Source organism: Apostichopus japonicus, chromosome 16, assembly GCF_037975245.1.
Source record: "Apostichopus japonicus isolate 1M-3 chromosome 16, ASM3797524v1, whole genome shotgun sequence".
NCBI lineage: Eukaryota > Metazoa > Echinodermata > Holothuroidea > Aspidochirotida > Stichopodidae > Apostichopus > Apostichopus japonicus.
Genome location: NC_092576.1, coordinates 29,529,017 through 29,551,802, shown reverse-complemented (window position 1 = coordinate 29,551,802; position 22,786 = coordinate 29,529,017). Strand labels below are relative to the sequence as shown.

General features: G+C 36.2%; 1 protein-coding gene and 1 pseudogene across 5 annotated transcripts; one reads left to right on the top strand and one right to left on the bottom strand.

Annotated features, from left to right (window-relative positions):
- Positions 1-218: 218 nt before the first annotated feature.
- On the bottom strand, positions 219-14,666 carry LOC139981923 (uncharacterized). Of its 5 annotated transcripts, XR_011797925.1 has the most exons (6): positions 11,172-14,666; positions 10,352-10,569; positions 9,011-9,374; positions 7,016-8,282; positions 6,107-6,208; positions 219-5,022 (listed from the first exon to the last, which is right to left on the bottom strand). XR_011797925.1 is itself a non-coding variant. In XM_071994351.1 (5 exons), the coding sequence occupies exons 2-4, from the start codon at positions 11,446-11,448 to the stop codon at positions 9,042-9,044; spliced, it is 828 nt and encodes a 275-aa protein (XP_071850452.1). In that variant the 5' UTR covers positions 11,449-11,551; positions 13,547-14,666; the 3' UTR covers positions 219-8,282; positions 9,011-9,041. The 5 variants fall into 5 exon arrangements, 2 of the variants coding, with proteins under 2 accessions (XP_071850452.1, XP_071850451.1); XR_011797923.1 differs by having other exon boundaries at positions 6,107-8,282; XR_011797924.1 differs by having other exon boundaries at positions 219-6,208.
- A 6,003-nt stretch (positions 14,667-20,669) lies between these two features.
- On the top strand, positions 20,670-20,887 carry LOC139983917 (U2 spliceosomal RNA; annotated as a pseudogene).
- Positions 20,888-22,786: the final 1,899 nt, after the last annotated feature.

Below are 22,786 nucleotides of genomic sequence, written 5' to 3'. Positions count from 1 at the left end.
CCCCTCGTATTAAAACTCACATGTAGGCTTTTGCATGTGAAAGGTTATGTTGTTGTCAATAGAGGTGAACTAATGAAAACATAATTACTATGTATCGTCTTGATTACTGTTAGCCGATATATAAAAAATTATTACAGAGTGAATGATGCAAGATGTTGTCATATTTTATTTGCAGATGGCGGATTGTTGTGCATGCTGGTGTTGATGGGTTTTCAAGATTAATAACCTTTATTAAAACAAGCACTGACAACAGAGCTTCAACTGTATTTGAGCTGTTTAAAGAAGCCCCAAAACAGTTTGGGACACCATCACGTATAAGGTGTCACAACGGAGGTGAAAATTCAGCTGTTTGCCAATTTATGGAGGAATACCATGGTAAAGGCAGTGCCATTAGAGGGAGGAGCGTGCACAATCAGCGTGTTGAACTGGTTGGAAATGTGGAATGGTTGCATCAGTGTATATTATGACCTTTTCACAAAGCTTGAAGACATACACCTTAACCCTAACGGCGAAGAACAATTATTTGCCCCTCTCTATGTTTTTTTTACCGTCTATTAATCATGCATTGAAAAAGTTGGTTCTTCAATTGAACCACCATAAATGCGAACAGAATACTCTTCATCACCTCTGCAAATGTTTGTTATGAGATCACTAGCGGTTCAGGGTTCTTTATCGACAGCAGTTGTGGATATGTGGGAGAATGCAACACATCAAGACACATCCATAGACTTTCTTGTACTACTAGTCAAATGAATATGTTTGCATTACATTGCAAAATGACCCCTTTCTTGCATATTAATATTCAATATTTCATACCTAAGCACAGGAATGTACGATAGCCTAGGTCAATGCAAACTGCAGTAAATCTGAAAGCCCTACAGAAACAATTACCACTATTTGAAAAGAAAATTGCATAAATTTCTAAACCAGGCTTGTTGAATACTTTATTTTGTTGCTAAATACAAGATTTTGTCCCTTCAACATGCTTATGCTTTTGCACTAGATTATATTCCTGCTAACAAATTTCATTGGGAGTATGCACATCCTAAAACACTTAATGTTGGGCTTTGTAAATAATTTCCCTTGTACCACTGGTGAAGCTTGCAAAGTGCCACATACAGTATTCAACACCAAAGCCCATTGGAAATTTTGCTTTGTACATTATATCCAGCCATCTTTGCTAGTAGTGGTTTTGCTTCAAAACTCAAGTCATTATCATTGCTTTTATCTCAGACACAAAGTTGCGGCAGAAAAGAGGTTTTCATAGCATAGAAAATACATTGTAGCATACGCATTGACCTATTGTGCCAGTTAATTTTAGCCACTCCTTTTTGAAAAGTAGAAAGTTTAGTGATTCATAGCCTATAGGAAATATTCTTTAAGTTTATGGTGGTTTCTAGTTGACATGGCTTCATCGTGAAGTTTCTTTGTTTACAAAGTGTGATATTTGTTACAGTTTTGTAAAATATACTGTAAACTGTAAATAAAGAGTGTTTAGATTTGAACGCTTAACTAAACACTTTTTTGTAACAGATCTGGAACGCATTTAGGCGTTTATTCATAAACACTTCTAAACACTTATACACGTTTATAACTAAACACTTTTTTGTAACAGATCTGGAACACTTCTTAGCGTTTATTGTAAACCTAAACACTTAAAAGTGTTTAAAAGAAAACACAATGACACGTTTATATTCTGTACCAGCCTTGAGACACTTTATTAAAACTTGATTACGACTGTTTCTTGTATTCATGAAAGGTGTCAAATTAGAAGTGCCTACACTACATAAACAATGAAAACAAATACCATGAAATTAACAAATTCTAGTATGTAAGCCTCGATTCCATCAAAAGAGAGACATAATTGTGCTGTAAAATATTATGTACAAGTGAAGGGATAAACAGGCCCTTGCTGAATTTCCCAAAACAATCATTTTTGTTACCTTGAAAATAGAACATATGTTAAATGTTCTCCCTCTATAAGACATTACAAAAGAGAGGAAAAATCAAACAAAAATTTGACTGTTATTGTTCCATGGATTTTTGAACGTTTTATATGATAAGAAAAAACATTATAATACATGAGCAACACATACTCATATAAACTGTACTTTTTACCCTGCCTATATAATACATTTTTGAATAAAAAAAGGTTGAAATCTTGAAATAAAAGGTAATTAATATTCAAAGTCCTACGTCAAGAATTGTCATTAATTTTTGACTATAACATCACGGGATTGAATAAAAAGTAATGTACTAGTGTCTTTTAAGAACACAGATAATGGTATCAAAGTATTTTGTTTCTAAAATTGTCCTTTATCATATAAATTTGGCAAAAATCCATGGTACTATTCCTTTAAAACCGAAGCCATTCTTTGCGTTCAAAAATCACGGCAGTGAAAATTGCATTTTTATTTCATTATCAATTTTATGACAATCATGTTGAGTCAGTATCAACGTGCCTTAAACAACCTGTTTTTACCTCTTTATTTACAGTTCTGATTGATTATGTAATACACGTTGGAATAAATGTTTCAATTAACACAAACAATGGTAAAATGGTAACAAGGCAAGAAGACTAATTCTAAAATATATCAACTGAAGTTGTCTTTAGGCTTCAGCTGAATCAGAAAATTTTTGCTCATTCTTGCAGATAAATAAATGAGCAATGTGAAGTTCAAACTATAGAACATGAATAAAATAATAAATTTATGAATACATGAAGGCAGAGTTGCATAGCACCATCAGTTTTAATAATCAAGGGGCAAGAATTTTTTTTTTACACTATTTAATTAACTATCGCCTACATCTGTAGGTCAACTCTTATGTATAGAAGTTATCTTGAACGTCAGCTGAAAAAGAAAATACTGACTCATACTATGCAGATGTATAAATGAGCAGCAGTGTTCAAGTTAAAATATGAATAAAATAATAAAATATTCAATCTCTGAAAACTCTCTGAAGGCAGGGTTGCATAGCACCAGCAGTTTTAATAATTTAGGGGCAAGAAAACAATTTTACACTATATCATTAACTATCACATGCATCTGTAAGTTGACTCTTATGTACAGAAGTTACCATGGGCTTCAGATGAATAAGAAAATTCGGGCTCGTTCTTTGCAGATAAATACAAAAGTTTAAATATAAATAGAATAAAATAATAAAATATTGAATCTCTGAAAACCCTCTAAAGAGTTAGTTGTAGTAATTTAGAGACAAGAAAACAATTTTACACTGTTACAAAACTATTGCATACAACTGTAACAATAGGTTGACTCCTATGTACTGAAATTGTCCTTGGGCTTCAGCTGAATAAGAAAATACCTACTCATTGCAACTAAATAAGTGAGCAACTCTGTTCGAGTTAGAATATGAATAAAATAGAATAAGATATTGAACCTCTGAAAACTCTAAGAAAGCAGAATTGCGTTAGCACCATCACATCAAGGTTTTTAGTGAATTCAAGATTTCAGTTGAAAAAATATACTTCAGTCTTTCTTCAAACATAAATAAGAGATCAGACCGTCTGCTTTTGTGATAGAAAATGTTAATACTGAATTGCATAGCATCATTAAGATAAAGCAAGGTTGACACTCAGAATCTAGTTCCCTTAAATGTTTACATTTAAACAAAGTTTGCTATATACAACTTCATGTGCTTCGGAGACTACTAAATATTTTGTAGATAAATTTTTACACAGACGACAATTGGCAAATAGGTACCGGAAAGTACTGGCAAACAAAATAAGGCCTGTTTTGGTTGAGAATCAAGATTCAGTTAAAATGTTTGCCAAGCTGTCACAACATGACGATTATCCTGAAACTTGATTACACACAACTTGAGTTTGTTATACAATTTAAAGTTAAGTACTGCCCCTGGAATGCAGGTAGAAATATGCTAAACGTCGTGTCTTAAATGCTAATGTACAATGGCATTTCTGTAAGATGTTGTTGTTGTTATTTTACCTCCCTTTATTTAACGTCTAAGGTTATATAGAGATGAGACGAACATTTAGACAATGACACGATATGATACACATAAATGAGACGGATGAAGTGGAAGGAAACCGGAGTACCCGCAGAAAACCCACGACGTCAGGCGGGACTCGAACCCACGCACATGTGAAACACTGTGGTGCACAGTCTGCGGCTTTAACCAATAGGCTACCTGACGAATTGACCTCAAGAATAAATTTCCTTAAATAGTACTCCTAAATGCCGAAGTATTAATAATTTGTGATATAGAAATTATTGTTGCAGACCTAATTCTCAGGATGCTTTTCAATTACTGACAGGCATAGTCCCATGGATTTTGGAAAATTTTAATATGGTAGAGGTCAAATAACCACTTTGATACAATGTTCCGTTTAAGAGAGATGATTTTTTAAAGATTAAAAAAAAATGTATTCAAAAGATACTAGTACAGTAATTTCTTTTCAATCATGTGATGTCATAGTGACAAATCAATGACAATTGGACAATATATCTTAATAGATTACATAAAAACTTTGATTGAATTTGTCACTGTGATGGCACATTTGACCTTTGACCCGCTTTATGCAGGCCATTCTCTTGGTGCTTCCCCTTGAACAACGTATGATATCAATATGATTTTTTCCCCAATTTGTATTATGAATTTTTCTATCATACACAATCCAACCTACCTACCTCTACAATTTGACACTACATAGAAACAACCAAGATGAAAACTTATTGTTTAAGTGCCATTTTTAGTTTTTGTGAGAAAAACAAATACTTCTTGCTTTTTAGCCCGTCATAAGGTACTGTTTTCACAAAATAAGTTTGAAATATCCCAAGCACTTGGGAGAAAATACGGGGGTAGTCTAAATCTAGAACGTAGTATGCCGCAAGAAGTTGCAGCAGAGCTACTGCAAAATCATTAGACTTACAGTCCATTACCACGTTATCTCCTACCACATATGTTCCCTTGATTATATCATTGCACTTTACACAAACTTTCAGGAGTTGCCAAAGCTGCAGTTACTTCAGAATCAGATACATCCTGAAACAAACAATACAAAAATAACGTATCAGTTCAGGTGCAAATTTTAATTAATAACAAAACAACGAGGGGAAGAATAGGGTGGGAGAGTTTTTGTTGTAAACTATAGTGTAAACATGCATTGAGGTTCCAGTGCCATTCATATTATTTGTGTTCTTTGAAAAGCAATAATGCTTATAGAACTATTGACAGCTAGCAGATTAAGATATGTGAAATAGCATGGAATTCTGAGTAGAACAGTTATCAAATTCCACGTTTTCAAGTTATGGCAAATGACAAAATGTTGGCAAATTCCTGTGATATAGTTAGAGGGACACATTTTGACTGGATGGATGCATTATGACTATTTTAAGGGTTGGACCAAGTTTAAAAAACAATATTTCAAATAACTGACAGTTGAATAAAAAACAAAGGTTTTGCATAAGGAAATGACAATTCAAGTGATGCTGCCTCTATGTCCTTTGTCATCACTTTTCCAGTCATTAAATGACTGTTATAAATACCAGTCACTACACCAATCACTTTTGTGGAAACCTATTCAATATTCAAAATGATATATTTTTATACAGAAAAATGTTTCATGTGTTGACTATTTTTTTTGGAATGGAAAGAAAACCATAAGTGTCATTATGAAAGCAAATCCAGATTGAATTTAATATATATATTGGCATTTCCCTTTCATTCATGATGACAGCATTGATTAAAGTGTACCAGGGTGGAGACCTCCCAAGTCTTTCTCTTCCCCGCAAGTCTGCTGTACAATTTTTTAAGCTGTTTGCAACCACTATCACACATACACCCATGATACATGACAAAGTTACTGCACTGGTTCTTAAAGCTGATTTCACTGATTGAAGTTTCAGCTCTATGTTAATTTATGCTTGTCATGTACGACAGGTCAGATCACTCAAAATCTTTGTACTGTATCAAATCACAGGTCTGCTGCAAGACTAGTAGATTCTTCTGTTGGACATTGCAATGGGTAAACACCATCCATTTTGATGGGATTATTGAAATTTTAAAGCCTTTTAGCTTAGGTTGTACAGTACATACACGTCCATAATGGCATAACATGTTTTCTCACCTGTTTAACTATTACCACAGGAGATGCCTTTCGTCCCTTTCCTCTCTCAAAGGCGGTCTCTGTTTCAATGAACTGAATAACTTTCAGCATCCTTTCCGGCCCCTAACAAAGGAAATATGAAAACATTTGAGGTATTTTGGTATGACTCCTCTCAAGTTATTCAATTTATAATTCAAACAGCATTTTCTCATTGGTATTCCACTGACCAATCACGCGGATCACACCTATGGTGCTTGAGCCTAGTGTCCATGGTTTAATATGTTTTCTGTGATCACTGTGTATTTGTATGTGGTAGTATTGAGTGTGCGATAGAAGTAAGAAATAGCGGATTGTGATGTCATCCAAAATGTTGCTCATTTTGGATGGGATAAAAAAAAATTGTATGAGACGAGTCAGCCTCTTTAAGTCATTGTAGGAATGTACAAAGAACTTGTGTGGAACTTAGTGAAGTTTTTAAGTGCAATTAGATTCTTTCAAAGAGTATTTATTTAATATTAAAAGCCATGATTATTGCCGAAACTTGTAATCATTAAAAAGATACAACCTCATTGGCAGTTAGACACCTGTTTGTCTGTATGCACTTCCATGTCCAGAGGCATTCAACTGAAGAAAGTTAGCACACTTTATTGCTCCTTTGGGGCTCACTTGTTCATAAACAGTAAACTCCTCCTTACATTGTTAAAGTATGACAGATTTTAGAGAAAATATCCTTATTTTTATGCTTGTTAACTTTTTCATTGTCATATTTTCACTCAAAATAATTCCGTATTTATTTTCTGGCAGAAAAATCTACAAATTTAATTTTGTTAGTTCATGATAGGAATTGCTTAGCATGGACTTGTACACCCCAGAACAAGAACGTATTTTGACAGTCCAAGTGTTGAATTAAAATTGATATGGTATACTTACTTCTTCAGTTTTTTAGCTCATACCAGCATGCTGGTGTGAGCTATTGTTACAGTGCGGCGTCTATCACTCTATCCGTCAACAATTGGTAAAACCGCTCCCACTCGCACAGTGTTTGATGAAATTTCATGAAACTTGGACACAAGGACCATTTGATATAGGGCCATCAGAGATGGTCGAAAATTTGGGGTCAAAGGTCACCTGTGGGCCGTAATGGGCCATTTTGTGGAGATACGCAAAATGCTTCTTCTCCTACAGATTCCATGGTACAATGTTGAGGGTTTGTCACGATAGTACTATGGTAGTTTTACCTTCAGGGTGTTCATGAATTTGAGATCAAAGATCAACTAGGGGTCTTTTGTGGCCCGGGCCGCGGCCCTATATTTTCAAATTGCTCCTGTTCGTACAGTGTATGGCCAATTATAATGAAACTTGGTCACAACGTTCCTTGGGATGAGAGTTACGAGGGGTGTTCGGAAAATTGAGGTCAAATGTCATTTAGGGGGTCATCGGGGGTCATTCTTTGTAATATTTTCAAATATCTCAATCTCCTCAAGATTTTGATGGATCATATTCAAAGTTGAACTGATGATTGTTGGATTGTGTATGAATAAGGTGATGCCTAAAAAATTTTGGTCAAAAGTCAATTAATTACAATTAATCCCCATTGTTTAAAAAAATCTGAGCCTTCACTTTTTGCCAAAGCTCCTTTAATTTGTCTCCCAGTGTCTGCAGTGTTTGTTTACATTTGTGGTTAAGCTCTGCAGAGGCTGTTAGTGGAATTAAAGCAGGACTGGGAGTTGTTATTAACTGTTGAACTGTAAGCATGAGAGCCCTATAGCCAATCAGCACTTGCCGATTCTTAGAAGTCTTTGAGCCTGAGGTATGTAGGCAGCTTGTGAAGTTATGTCTTGTAGGGAGTGCTTGTTATGTCTGCTAAGGTAGAGGGGAGAAAGTTTAATAGGGTAGGTCAGTGCATGGTATTGTTTGAGAGAGTGGGTAAAATAGGATTTCAAGGGGGAAAATAGGAATTATAGCCAGTGGTGTGGCCAGGATTCTGCTAACGGAGGGGGGGGGGGGGGGCTATCCCTCATGGGCCCAAAATTGGTTTTGTGGGCCCTACATTTTTCAGCTCGAAAAGGTACGAGCCTCTGCACCATTGGTGCTCTAGTTTCATCATGGATTCCACAGCTTCCACTAAAGCTGACAAAGACTTCTTGAGTCCAGAAAAATGGTCCAGACCAAGCAGCAAACGAAACTCATAACGAAGCTGTAATAGAAAGAGACATGAATTGGGTAATTGGTGTGCGGGAGCAGGAGGGGAAACTGTCAAACCGAGAAACAATTTCATATGCAGGAAAATAATAAAGAGGTACATAACAATGTTATCAGATTTCCAAGAGGTACATGTGAGATACCATTGCTATCAAGCTCCACAAGCTTTGAAAGTCGGGGCCATGCCCCGACTTTCAAAGAAAGCAGACTGCATGCCCCATCTTTCTTGCCATAAAATTTGAGGTATCACAGTGGCCTTAAAAGGCATGAAGTACAAAGGCAAAGAAGTCTCCAAATAACAAGAAATCAAAATTTGTCAAAAAAATACATCATAGTGATTTTATGGAAAGTAAAAAGTGTGAAAATTAAGCAACACAACATGAATGTAGTTGATTTTAAAATGGGAATGTATACCACGGCAAAATTAATGAATGAAACACGCGAGTTCAATCTTTTATCCAGAAATTTCATGCAACTGCTTATGTCATAGTCATACCTATATATAAGTTGTCATTAATTGGATGTATTTATTTGGCATGAAATAGTTTTCTTTGTAATTAACTTTGTCAAGTAGCGGCATCACTAACTTTTCTTATGCTTAAAAGCTTGGTGGAATCAATCCACACAAACATCTGTCCATTGTTTAATCTGGGAGAGGGAAAAAATTTAAAAGCTTAAAATATTAATCGGAAGTTACAATCATCAAATGAGAGCATTACTTACATAGGTTCCATCCTGCAGACAAGGAAATTTGTCAACAATTGGCCGTATGGTGGCATCTGGTAAATTTCTTATCCACTGGCGCCGGTTTTGAAACGTTTCCTTCAGAAGGCCTTTGATGTGTCTCTGACCTCTTGACAGCTGGCTTCTGCCACTCCTTCTGAATTTCCGTCAGGTGCAACTGGTATTCAGCTTCTGCCAGCTGTCCTGCAGACGAGTCCATTAGCTTTCTTCTTTTGTTGAAGGTGGGGCTTTCTGTTGTTGTTGGGGTCTTGTCTGTGCGTTTTTCAGTGCCTGGATTGGATTTCTTATTCTCCCGCCAGCGCATGTGGCGGATCCTCTGGCTGACGTTTGAGGTGAAGAGGCTCTACAGATGAATAAAAAAGTAAAAATTCATTAACAAATACTATAATACAATAAATCATTAATCAATTTCATAACCTGGAGCTGGTAGAAAAAAAAAATGGAATGAAAAGAGAACAGATACGACATTGTGCAGAGGCTGAATGTAGAAATATTCGGCCATCCTTAAAGAATTATTTGTTTGGAGTAACCCTACCTACCCAAAATTCCTACCTACTGAAAAAAAATTCTGTCATTTTAAAATCAAATCATTTTACTGTGTGTAAAAAGTATACAAAATTTTGAAGTTTGGTTAAACCAAAAAAAAATGCCTACCCACCTACCCAAGTTTTTTCAATCCACTATGTTACTCCAAACCAAGAATAATTTTAGGATGGCCTTATGCAAAATTTTAAGAGGGAATTCAATGGGGATTCAATTTAATTAAATATATAGACAGCTAGGCAATTAAGATTTTGCAGTAGATAAAGGGATGGAGTATAACTGTTGTTACTTGTGACAAGCCTTGAAAAAAACACCCCCTAAGGAGGACATTGCAATAATCTATGCAGCTATGTACATTTACAAGTACATTAGTTGCTGGGTGTTGTCCACAGGGATGTGCCAATGGCCATTTCTGCCCAACACATTTTCAAAAATTGCCATTTTCGCCCAGCACTATATTTTCATTTGATCCCGGTAAACTCTTATACAAATTTCTCATAGAAAGTAAAAAAAAATTTCTGTTCATCCATTATGTAACCTCAGAAATGCAAAAATGCACCTGTTTTCCCCCCTAGACCCCCACCCAGCACCCATAAGAAGGACCCTGGACCCCAGACAGTTTGAAGTATTACTTTCACAGCATGCTCAGGCAACCACCAAAGGCTGCTGAAAAGTCATGTCAACACGGCCTGCACTCATAAAATTATGGGCACATCCATGTTCAATTTCCCCGAGGCTGATACAGTACTGTAACTATAAACAGACTAAGGTTCTTACCCAAGGTTTAACTCCTTCAGCTGCAATTGAGGGATACATAGCATGCATCATTTTCCCCAACATCTGATAATCTTGACTCGATTGCATTTGCCCCGTGTCCATACAGTAATGTGCACATTCTGCAACTAGTCTGGTGCAGATCACTTGAGGGGTCCCAGCTTTCAAATGCTGCTCCACCAAACTGGAAAACACCGGCAGACTAAACACAACTGTACGTGCTACAATAAAAGTAAAAAGTGGTGTACTGCTCAATATATGTTACCAGTTTGCTACTTGGTATTAAACAAACTTTATAACAACACACATAAAATACTATCACCAATTATTTTAACTCAAAATGTAGTGCAAGCAGCAGCTTTGCAATGTTACAAATGTAATCTTATCGACATTGCAATAAAACTAAAATGTTATTTATTGTGCTAAAATTACAATATGATCCTTTACAATAACTTTCCAAAGTTACTCGATTTTTGAAACTTTCAATGTAACACTTGATACATGTGAGAGTCTTGACAATGAGAAATTATGTTTTATACTGTAGGCCCAGGATTAGGTTTATATCATGTTTCAGCGTAATGGTACTGCACTGCAAGTCTGCAACTGCTTACGGCTATCAAAGGTCTATGCCTATTTCCTCTTTTCAATATTTCCTGCTGCTCACTCTTGTTATCAAAGTTATTGTAAAGTAATCATAAAGTAATCATGATTTCCACTTACTAAGCGAAGTAATTTATTACAATTAAATTTTTTTTTTATTGGTGGTGAAAAGGTGAAAATCAAGATTTTCAGCACCAAATTTTTTACTGAACCAAACACTCACATTTCTGAACTGAAGCCTCTTGCTTTGTGGATGTTGTTGTAGATTGTGACGATAAAACAGCTACAGGAGCACTAGCAACAGAAGAAGCTGGAGAACTGCCTGAAATGGATGGAGATGGAGCTGGAGAACTCACTGCAGGAGGTATTATAGGTGACGGATTGCCAGCAGGGGTAGGAGATGCGGTGGAAGGACCAGCTGTCTCTTGTTGATTTTCAGGCTCGTCGATCATTGCCGTGCCTACTGCGGTCCACTTCTCTCCTTCTTGTAGCAATATCATTGTAGAGCCAGCAAATTCAAGGATTTCATCTTCCTCTATGTCAGTTCATCTTCTTCAAGAACTGCAGCAAAATTATCCCCTTGAAATCCAAGCTTCAGTTTTCCTGGAATATATAAACACAATCGTACAACATTAATAGGCTCTTACTGTAGCTTTCTGTTTTATATGTTAAATTGCCTTACCCTAAGTGGGACCAACTTTAAGGAATTTGTCAAATGTTAAAAACAACAGTCTTAGGTTCGCCGGTATGGGAAATTTCCAATATCGATATATTGTCACTTATTGTTAATTTGTTGAAGTGCTATGGACATGTAGCAATTTTCACATTAATCGAAGCAGCTTCAAAATCTGAGCAGGCTAGTTTTTAAAATCTATATATAATTCTTTAAAATGTTTTCTGAAATCACACTCTCCAAAAAGAATGACAAGTCTTATCCTGGTACAATTTTATAGGGGGTATGGTAAAGACTCAAAACTTCTGATAATTAGTTTTGCTGGACTCTTTCAAAAAACTAATGCTAGACAATTCAAAAACATAGAATTTACATTAAAAAATTACATATTCAACTGCTACAACATCATCAAATATATGCATAAAATATTAAAATTAGGGGTTTAAAATGATCAATTTTTAATGAATGAATTTTTATTCAATTTCATGATTTTTAATATATTTAGCCTAAATTGCACCTACGTGTCCATAGCACTTTAAACACATGATTTATATCAATAAAACCAACATTTCACACCATCCAAATTACCTTTTGCATTTTAACACTCGTGCAATTTGTACGGTATGGGAAAAGTAATGATTCCAATGCCTGTATAAATTTTTGAATTCTGCCTTGCAAATCATTGAAAAGTACTGTACTCTTTAAACTGTAGCTGTATTTAATGATGTAAACGTCCATGCTTTTAATACACCCACATGCTTTTTTTAGCACAAACAAATTTTAAGTATCCCTTTGATTTTGATTACTGAAGATCGCACCTATCCAAAAACCAAATCTACTAAGCTTTTTAGAGAGACCAGCTTCCTCTCCAAATGCAAAATCCCAAAATCCACCAACACAAGTTATTATTGCCCTATTCTTTTTATCTTATACAAGCATGTTGAGGAAACAACAAATCCCAATTTGAAGTCATTGCTATGACTCAACTTTAAATCATGAATCAAACCTGGGTCGTGAAGTCCGAACCAAACATTTAATTTGGACAACTTCATTATAAATGGTTGTGGATGTATTAATCTTATTACCTCCACTACACAATTTTGTTCAGTTGTTGTTGTCTTACATGCCTTTATTTTCAGCTTTAGTCATATAGAAATGAGAAAAAGCATATAGACAATGTCATGACATGACAGGGATGAAGTGGGAGAAAACCAGAAACCCAGCCAAAATTTACCCACAATGTCAGGCGGATCTCCAACCCATGCACATATTAAGCACAGGGGTGCACAGTATGAGGCCTTAACCACTAGGTTATCTGACTACCCAGATTTGTTCAGTTGGTTGATAATCAAATCTGTCGAGCACTTCTAGTCAATTCACTTAAGCTTAAGAATTCATATATGATATAGTAATGGCTAAATTTTCATACAAAGGAAATAACTTAAATAAACATGTTCACTAAAAACTTTTTAGTTAGATATTCAATTACAGACAGATATGCTGAGCCATGCATAAGACACATTTACTGGAACCATTAAGGTTTGCATTAGCAGCAGGATTGCGTGAATCGCACAAGCAGTATTTGTATGCAGCACTCATATTATCAGATGGTATCACAAAATTAACCAAGAGCTGTTGGCTAGGATCAGGTGTTCAAATTTGCAAAAGGAAATATATTAAGCAAATGTATGAATTTTGCACAGTTATGACATTTGTTGATAAATTGCAGCTGTTTGTAAACATTTGTATTTTTACCAAAATTCTAAAATCCTTACCCTAATTAATCTAACAGAGGAATTTCTGTCCCCAAAAACCAAAGCAAGCACAAACCCCTGGGCAACATTGGCTGTTATTTAAATAAAAAAATTTGATTGGAGGCACTACTCTTGTAAGTAGAAAGCCAGAGAAAAACTTTCATACCTTACCTTTATTTCTCAGTTCCTGTAAGTTGTTTGCGATGACGCACTTCTTCTGCGTTCGATGTACATTCCACAATTTGAAAACGGGCATTCTGGCAATCACAACGAGGCTAATTTAGATTTCAATTGAGAAGATTAATTAACTTCAACTCACTGATTCAGTATTACACTATTAGGCCTGGGAGCCATGTGAGTAAAAACTAAACACCATATTTGGTGGCATATGTACATGTGCTAGGAACTAGGAATAGTCAATGACCAGGAAAAAAAATTGTTATTAAAATATAATAGTTGCATTATCATTGATGATCTCCATAAAAATTTAGCAACTCTTGGTTAATAAATTGCAAATTTGATACTCTACAGCAAGCAAGAAGTGTGTTACAAATGTACAAGTATTATGCAAGCTGAATTTCAAGCACTTCTCAATTACATTATTGTAAAATACACAAATCCAAGCACTTACAAGACATTGAAAACAGTCTAATCAAATAAAGCGAGCACTTGCAGGTTTTCGAGCACTTGTTCAAATCCTTACTACTGTACATGTTATTTCACACAACTCCCTTTAATGCTCCATCTCTCAGGACTGCTTTTATAATTTGTATAACATTTTGGAAATGAATACAATCACAAAGGTTCACAGACATGTGAAAACTGGTTTATAACACTTGATTTACCTTCATACAAGTGAATGCTCAAAGGCCATTTTGAAAATAGGCTTGAATAAGGCACAAGTGATAAGGTGTTGCATTTTTCCAGCTGGTAGCATAAAGCATGCCTTTCAAAATTTGATATAAGCATTTCTTCAACAACAAAACATTTCATCTCTTTCTTGATAATGATGTCTTTCAGGATACCAAACTTTGGAACATCATCTTCATAGTCTAAAACAACACAGCAACCACATCTATATTCATGGCCCAGTATTGTTACACTACTTGTGTTATAGACTTTTACACCCTCAGGCTCAGCTATTTCCACTGGATCAATTTCTACTGTTTCAGTTAATCTTTCAAGAAGTTCTGGATATTTTTCACTGAATACTACCTCCTTTCCTTCCTCCATTGACACCTGTTCGTTTGTAGCACATATATTTCTGGTGCCTTGTGCTTACACTCTTGGGAAGGTTTTTAAAGCACTTCCAACTTTGACTTTGACTTTGCTTCAAATCTCATGCACCAATGGTTTCTTGGTGGGCCAAAGTCAATTATCTGTCTTGGAAGATGCAAGCAATAGTGCATCTTTGGAATGATACTCACTCCTGGGTATTGTGTGGTCAATTCTATATGATGATCATATAGAAGTTGAGGTAACATACCAGCTGTGGTTTTTGTACAGACTGGAGTACTTGCCAAAAAAGTAATTTGGATATGCCGTAAAAAATTAATCCATTTAGGCTCATCATTGGGAATTTTGTGAGAAATAATGTATGGGAGAGTTCCACAGAGAGTCAAAAATGATGCTGATGTCTGTTTAATTTGGCCACCTTAATGCAAACTTTTAGCAGAAATTTTCTCTGGCCTTGATTTTGTCTCTAAGTAGCTGTAAGGGAATTCTGCCAACCTAGAATTAAGCCACTTTAAGGTAAAATATTTATGAACAGTGGTGAAAGAAATAGCATATACTTCAATTCATATGGCACAAGACCCTCTAATAACAAATGCATTGGATCTTGCACAAGTCCAGAACAAACAGGGAAGCCTTCTATTGACATTAAGCAACTCTGACTATTTATTCCCCACATTTTGCTCCAGTAAACCTTAGCAGCATGGCTTAGATTGTCAAGCTGGTTACATCTCTCTCTATGCTCGGCTTCCTCCCGTAATTTAAAGTCTGTTTCCAGAAATTACCTTTTCATGTCAAAAGTAGATGCTGTGCAACGTCGACAGGCTTTATATGCAAATCCCACACCTTCTTTAAAACCACCCAACCAGTTGGCAGCTGGGGTATCACATGGGGCTATAATCAAACACCCTTCAACAACAACATCAGTGTGATTAACTTTGAGATTTATTCCCCCAGTTGCCATTGAATTCACACATGATATAAAATCGGCCAATAACACGCCAGGCCCACCTGACCTGAAGTCAGTAGTTTTGGCAACAGCTAGCAACTGAATTGCATGAAGTTTTGAGCGATACTCAGGCGGAATGTTACCCAGTGTGTAATAAAACATACTCAACTTGTATTTTTTAGTGTGTGCACCAATTTGGTTTACTATTTCAATGTCATCTGTATTTAATATGACCTGAAGTGCATTTGGGTTTCTGATAAAAAGATCGTTGTGTTTTACAAATTCCCCATCACAGATATCATACATGTATTCATTTTCACTCCTATGATTGTTGTTTACATAATAGTGAACTTCAGATAATTCCAACAAATTTGCTAAACTATCAGCAAATGGAATAATGTATCCATATCTCTCCTTTTGAATCAGATGTCCATTAACAGTGAAGAAACTTCAGCTATGTTTCACTGGTTGTGGATTTACCAATGAAAGATTTTTTTCGTAAAAGGTTTCCCGTTTGTAATTACTATCAAATTCGTCTAAGAGATGCTCAGAGGGAATTGTGTCTAAGAAATCATCTGGTAATCCACGCTCCCTCAACTGTTCTTTGACTTTGTCTTTAAACATGGAAATATGGTCTTCAACCAGTACTGCTGTAGAGGAGACAACATCATTAATTGCTCTTTGACTTAGCTTATGCTGTCCTTCTAATGCAAGTGTGAAAGCAGCATTACACATTGATAATTGCTTTGTTGTGCTTTGTTCATTTTGGTCATCATTTTCAATTTCAACCTGAGCTTCATCATTGTATGAATGCTTGCGCGACACATGAACCCTAAATGCTCCCCAGCTCTTAGTCGAATAAGAACATTCTCCAACGCTGCAGAACACAATGAAATTTGGATCATGCTTGTGTAATCGAACAGTGTGTTGTACCCATCTGTGCTTGTTGTTTGAAGAATAAAAACACATGGAGCATTTGTATGAGGCCATGGCTATTTTGGATTAATTTTTTTTTTCAGCCACACAGAATTTGGAGAAAGAAATTACGACGCTTTGGTAGGGCCTAGCTAGGCCTACTGTATTTGTTCATCACAATATTACTAGCTAGGACTCGGGAATAGGTCTAGCCTACAGCAGGTAAAAATAATCCTGCAAAAATTAAAATGCAATATTTCAAATTTGAAATTTAAGTCTCTTTTTTCAATTACCTTCAGAAAACATGAAAAAAATTCTGAACTTCTCAATGCACTTCCAAGTAAGGCCTAGTGTAAGGCTAACCAGGCTGTATTGCGTGTGTTGTGAGCAAGAATGCTTTACAACTTCAGGACTGTTAGGGCTAGGACCCTAGTTCAAAAAGTGGGCACTGTGTACAGTGTTGCATTTAGTACAGTGTTACTGTTATTTGTTAAGTTACACAACAAACCAAATTGTGTTGTAACTTTTCATTATTTTTAGGCCCCTTGGGCCAAGGCCTAAAATTAACTTCGTAAGGTCAATGTTCAAGCATTTAACATCTTTGACGTTCGTGGTCACCGCTAATCATTGTAAAACAATTATTATTCTTCAGACAGTGGAAACCTTGCAGAGTACTATTACTAACAGGCTAGGTCTAACGTTAACCTATTACATGACTCCCAGGCCTAAACGAACTAACGTTAGAAATTTTACAATTAATTTTTTGGCATATGAACGTCACATATTATCAATGAAGTCGTATTTTCTTTTTCCAGGTATTAACAGAAATATGAATTGAACTAGATATGTATACCGAAATTTCACACAGCAAACGATTTTGATGGATTTCTGGATTTGTATTTGCGGAATGAACCGAAGCCTGAGATGTTGATGCCAGATTCTGTTTCAAGATGGCGTTCCCGCGTAATTTGCGCATAATACACTGTGCCAGATAAAGTCGATCGCGTAATTTATTGTAACATTTTAAACACTTATCGGACATTTTAGCGCCTGGACATAGAAAAAAATATATATGTGTATTTCAAATACAATTTAAACAATCGTTTAAGTGAGAAAAAATGTCAGTTTAGAGTGAGAGGTCAACAGGTCAATCGCAATTGTAATAAACGCTAGTGTTTAATATCTCAGAAGCGTGAATAAACACTCCGTTTATCATTTCTGTATGGTACTGAAAACTTTGATATTTATCATCCCACATGCCGGTATTCACCTGTAAATATGTGTTTAGACTAAATTTTGGTTGAATAAATACGCTATGAATGACTGCTTTAAAGTTACCATCACTTTTTCACAAACTGTCATTTTTCATTATCGTTGGTAAACAGAAGTATTTCGCTACAAATCTTAGTTTATTAGCACGACTTACATGTTCCAACATCAAACAAATACAGAAATTGCAAACTTATTTACTAAATAAATATTCTTTACCCATCACAAAATTAATGACATAACTAAACACTATATGTTTAGGTTCAATAAACCGTAGTGTTTAGTTTTTACACGTCGTCTCTACAATGAAGTAAACGCTATACGTTTAGTTAGAATCGGTGGTGTTCAGTTTTAAACGGCAGGTGTTCGTTTATAAACGGTTGATGTTGAATGTGACGCGTCACACTAAACGCGTGACATGAAAATTTTTTACAGTGTAATATTCATTTCAAACATGTTTCCTGCACTTCCACTTATGTTCAGAAGATCATTGTTCTCCAGAATAGTTACTTTGGAACTTTCTTACTACACTAAACCTTGTGCTCTACTACATTTTTCTGTTATCATACTCATGGCTTTGTACTTTTACTCTGATTTATGCAAGGCTTTGTACTGCTACTTTTGTGCATTTAATATGTCAGATTGATGGCAGTATAGGAGTAAGCTATGGATAGTTGGTACTGCAAGTTAGTAATTATTATTCAGGAACATCCATGAGACCACTGCAACAGTTACAATATGACTGGCCAAGGCTCAATCTGTATATAGCAGCATATTCACAACTACATTCAGTGGCTGCTGCCGGTAATTTCAACCTTTCTGCATTGAGTAATAGCGTTCCTGTAAACCTGATGGCAATGTTACAAAATAAATTGTTGATGGCCCAGCAGTGTAGAAATTCTGTTTACTCAGCGCTATGCAGAACAAAAAACAAAGTATATCGATGCTGCAGTAATATATTTGAAGAAATTGCATCAGACAATCATTAATGTGAAATGTCATTTCTCATAGGATATGCACCCTCATTATCCGTGCATGTTTGAGGGGTTTTGTCGAATTTATGGTGTCAGAATGGGGGTGGGGGGTTGGAAGGGAGGGAGACCCATGACCCCCTAAAGGATAGAACAATTTCGACCAGTTGGACAACTGTTTTACTTGTAAGGTTAAGGGAGGCTCAGTGAAATATTCAAGCTATGTTACAAACATCAAATGATAATACATATCCCTCAAAACAAAGATTATAAACATTAGAGGGGTTTGGTCTCATTAAGAGTTGTCATTACATTTGGTTATTAATTAACCATCAGCTCTTGAAAACTTGCATCTGCTTATGTGTGGATAATTTATGTATCTTAAGTCTTGTGATGTGTCACTGACAGTAATCTTTGAGAAAAATCGGTAGTACTGTGAGAGCCTTGAAGTTGGTTCCCATGCAGTAGAGAGAAAGTGTGGGAACCCTGCTGCAATATCATGTCACCTCTATTCCATTTACAGTAAGGACACTAATATTGCAAACAAGCTCTACCAATATGTAATGAATGATTACTTGGTAGCACTGCTTAACAAATGTAGTAGAATAGCTAATCCTCTTCCAAAAGGTAGCACACAAGTAATACATTTAACAACAATAAAGAAGAAATAATGAAGACAGCATTGGCAGTATAAAGTTAGTTGAATAAAACAGTTATAGTAACATAACTACATTTGAAAGCAGTTAAAAAGTTTGTAAAATGATATGTACAAATATGTAGGCAATGAACATTGCTTTATGCTTGCAACTGAGTGTACACTTATCTTAACAATGTTATTCATTTATGTCTGTCAGATGAAGGGGTCTTGCTCAGACAAGACCATAGAAGAAACATCTACTATTATAACTAATCGTCTTCCAATGTAGCAAAGAGTAGCACACAAGTAATACATTTAACAAAAAAAGAAGAAATAATGAAGACAGCCTTGGCAGTATAAAGTTAGTAAAAACATAAATACATTTGAAAGCATTCGAAAAGTTTATAAAATGATATGTAGGCAATGTACATTGCTTTATGCTTGCAACTAAGGATGACATGAAAGAGTTGGAAGGAATATCTATTACACTCAATGTGGCAAGAACTTTTTTCCAATAGGGCATGCTAACATAGCCATCAAGTGTACACTTAGCTTAATAATGTTGTTATTAATTTATGTCTGTCTGATGAAGGGTCTTACTCAGACATGACAATAGAAAAAATGCAGTCTTGTAACTCGTTGTTCCTTGAATAAGACTAATAACACAAATCTGAAATGAGTTTACACCCCTATACCCCTCCCCATAGGCGGTTAGTGTTAGGTGGCTTGCTTCAAATTTTTAAGTTCGATGGCAGTCATGAAATAGAAAACAAATAGCCCTCATGCCCTCCACTTAAAATATTCATATCGCAGGTCTGTGATGTCTGCATACATGACTGACAATTCCAGGACAGGACCACGTGTCCTGGCAACTGGCCTTCTTTGCAGTAGAGCAATACTATTGCACGTAACTTCTATTGAAGCTACGGACATGATAGAGGAGCCAGTGTAGAACTTAAGAAACCTTGAGAGCATGTCCCTTCAAGACCTCGAACATACATTTTACAAGTTGAAAGCCTTTTCGCTCTCTTGCTGAATTTACATTTGCTTTGAGAATTTTAAGTACTTTTCTATTGGTAGGAGCTATTTCCTTTACCACTGACTGGATTGAACCCATATCGGTGAAGTTGGGTCGCAGGTGCCTTCTAGTCACATCAGCCATGCACACAAGACAATATTTAGAAGTTTCAATTAATATCTTGTGTGCTATTTGGAACAAGCATTATCAAAGTGAGCGTCGTTGCCACTGTTGGGAATGGCTGAATTCCACCCACTGTCTGCAAGAAATTCAATCAAGTCAGTTTGGTCATCATCATAGAGATCGCTTCTCGGCCTTTTGGCTAAGATCATGTGTAGTATCTGTTCCCTTCGGGAATGGTGATGCACACCTGACGATGATCACACAGTCACAGTCCCGATGCAAGGGGACTGGGGTTAGAAGCGGATCAGCCGTTTAGTAGTTTGGTTTTCGTGCCCAGGTTCTTTCCTGGGCGACTATTTCTTAAAAAGTATCTCTTGCCCTAACAAGCATATCCTTCACATCTTCAGCCGAATAGCAATACACACTTGAAAGTAACATGTCGTCGGAAACCATTTCTTCTCCAAGCAGCATTGCTGTTAGAAAAGTAATGTTAAGTCTTATTGGAGAGATCTTGTGGTCTTTATAGCCTTTCACTAAAATGTGACCCACTGCCAGCCATTCTTGCACACAAAACTGAACCGTGATACCAGGCACAACTGTGTTAGTCCCAGAAGTACTTCTATCATAAAAAGCATCCCACAAGGAGCTATATGCATACCGAGACACCCCTGACTGGTCAACAGCAGACTCGCCCACAAAGCTGAATGTCAGCTGTTGGTGAATTATTTATCCAGACTGGAAGGCAACAATCATATCCTCCAGTACTTGCAGTCTATGTATTTTTACTTCTCTCACATCATCCATGGGAGGTGGGGGTGATGGTGATCTTGGTGACTATGGCGGTTGTGTCTGTAGGGTAGGTGGAGGATGTACTGACATTTGCAGAGGTGATGAAAGTGACCTTTGTGACAATGTAAGTTCTAACTGCGGTTGCCCTGAAGGCGGATGCAGTAACTCTCCCATCTGTAGCGACGGTGACCTTCAAGACGGCTGAGGTCGCATGGATGAAGAAAGTACTGACTGTGGCAGCACTGGTGATAGTGAGTGTTGTCAAGAAGGAAAACTTGATCCTTGACCTTCAGTACGGCTACCATAAAGAGAATGTTCCTGTAAAAGACCAAAAAAAAAAGCAATTATATTCAACTCACCATGAAGTAGGAACTTAAAATGTAAAAGTGGAAAATTTCTCACGATTTTTGCATGTCTGGCAACATTACATCTTGAAAAGCTTAAATTTATCAATGTTCCTAAGATAAACTAAACCCCAGGTACCAATGAAATCTCAGGTTAGTTTTAGCACCCTGAATAATATACAGATACTACTCATGACCAAAATGCAGTGAAAGAATTCTTTTCAATTTGAATATACTTACAAAGAAAAAACAGAATGCACTGAGGTCTTGAAGACTTCATAACACAAGACTTAGACTGTGTTTTGATCAGAAATGGCTCTTATGAATGTCCAGAACCACTATTATGATCATCGATTACACAATGCAGGTCATTTTACTGTAGCAGTACAGACCAACACAGAAGGGGTCTTGCATGTTCTCAATATGATGTAGTATCCATTCTTCCTACCTGCAGATATGTTTAGTTTTCAGTTTTTGAACTGTGGTGACCACAGATGAGCTTTGACATCCATCAAAAACAAGTGTTCTTGCCCACAATAAATGACATCGACAAACAATCTAGGAGAGTTATCCATGTTTCCTATCTTGGGATACCATTTTAATAGGTTTAGCGTTTGCCCTATGGTAACTGTAGCTTTGATCTCAACCAAAGCAATAGGTTTCAGAGATTTGATTTAACACATCCACATACTATGCATGAGGAGATCTATATGCCTCTTATGTTTACAAGACTTTCAGTTTGACCTCTGGTGACCTAAGATGACCTTTGACATTTGCCAAAACACAACAGCTAACATGTACTTAACAAGACACATCCACATACCAAGTTTGAAAAGCATCCATACATCCTTGTTAAAGATTTTGTGGTTTCAATGTATTCTGCACTTCACATCTGGTGACCCATATAACCTTTGATATCTACCAAAAACAACAGGATTATTCTACTCTTGTGAAACATCCACATACCAAGTATGAGAAGTAGCATCTGTCACCAGGACTGCATAGGCTCTGATAATCACCAAAAATGAAAAGGCCTCAGACAGCAGCCGATGCTTTACTGTGCAATAGCAGGAGGAATCTGACTACAACAATCACCTGTGCGAACTATCAATTCAAGTTCCAAACAAAAAAGTAACAACAGGAACGAACCGGATTACTTGCTG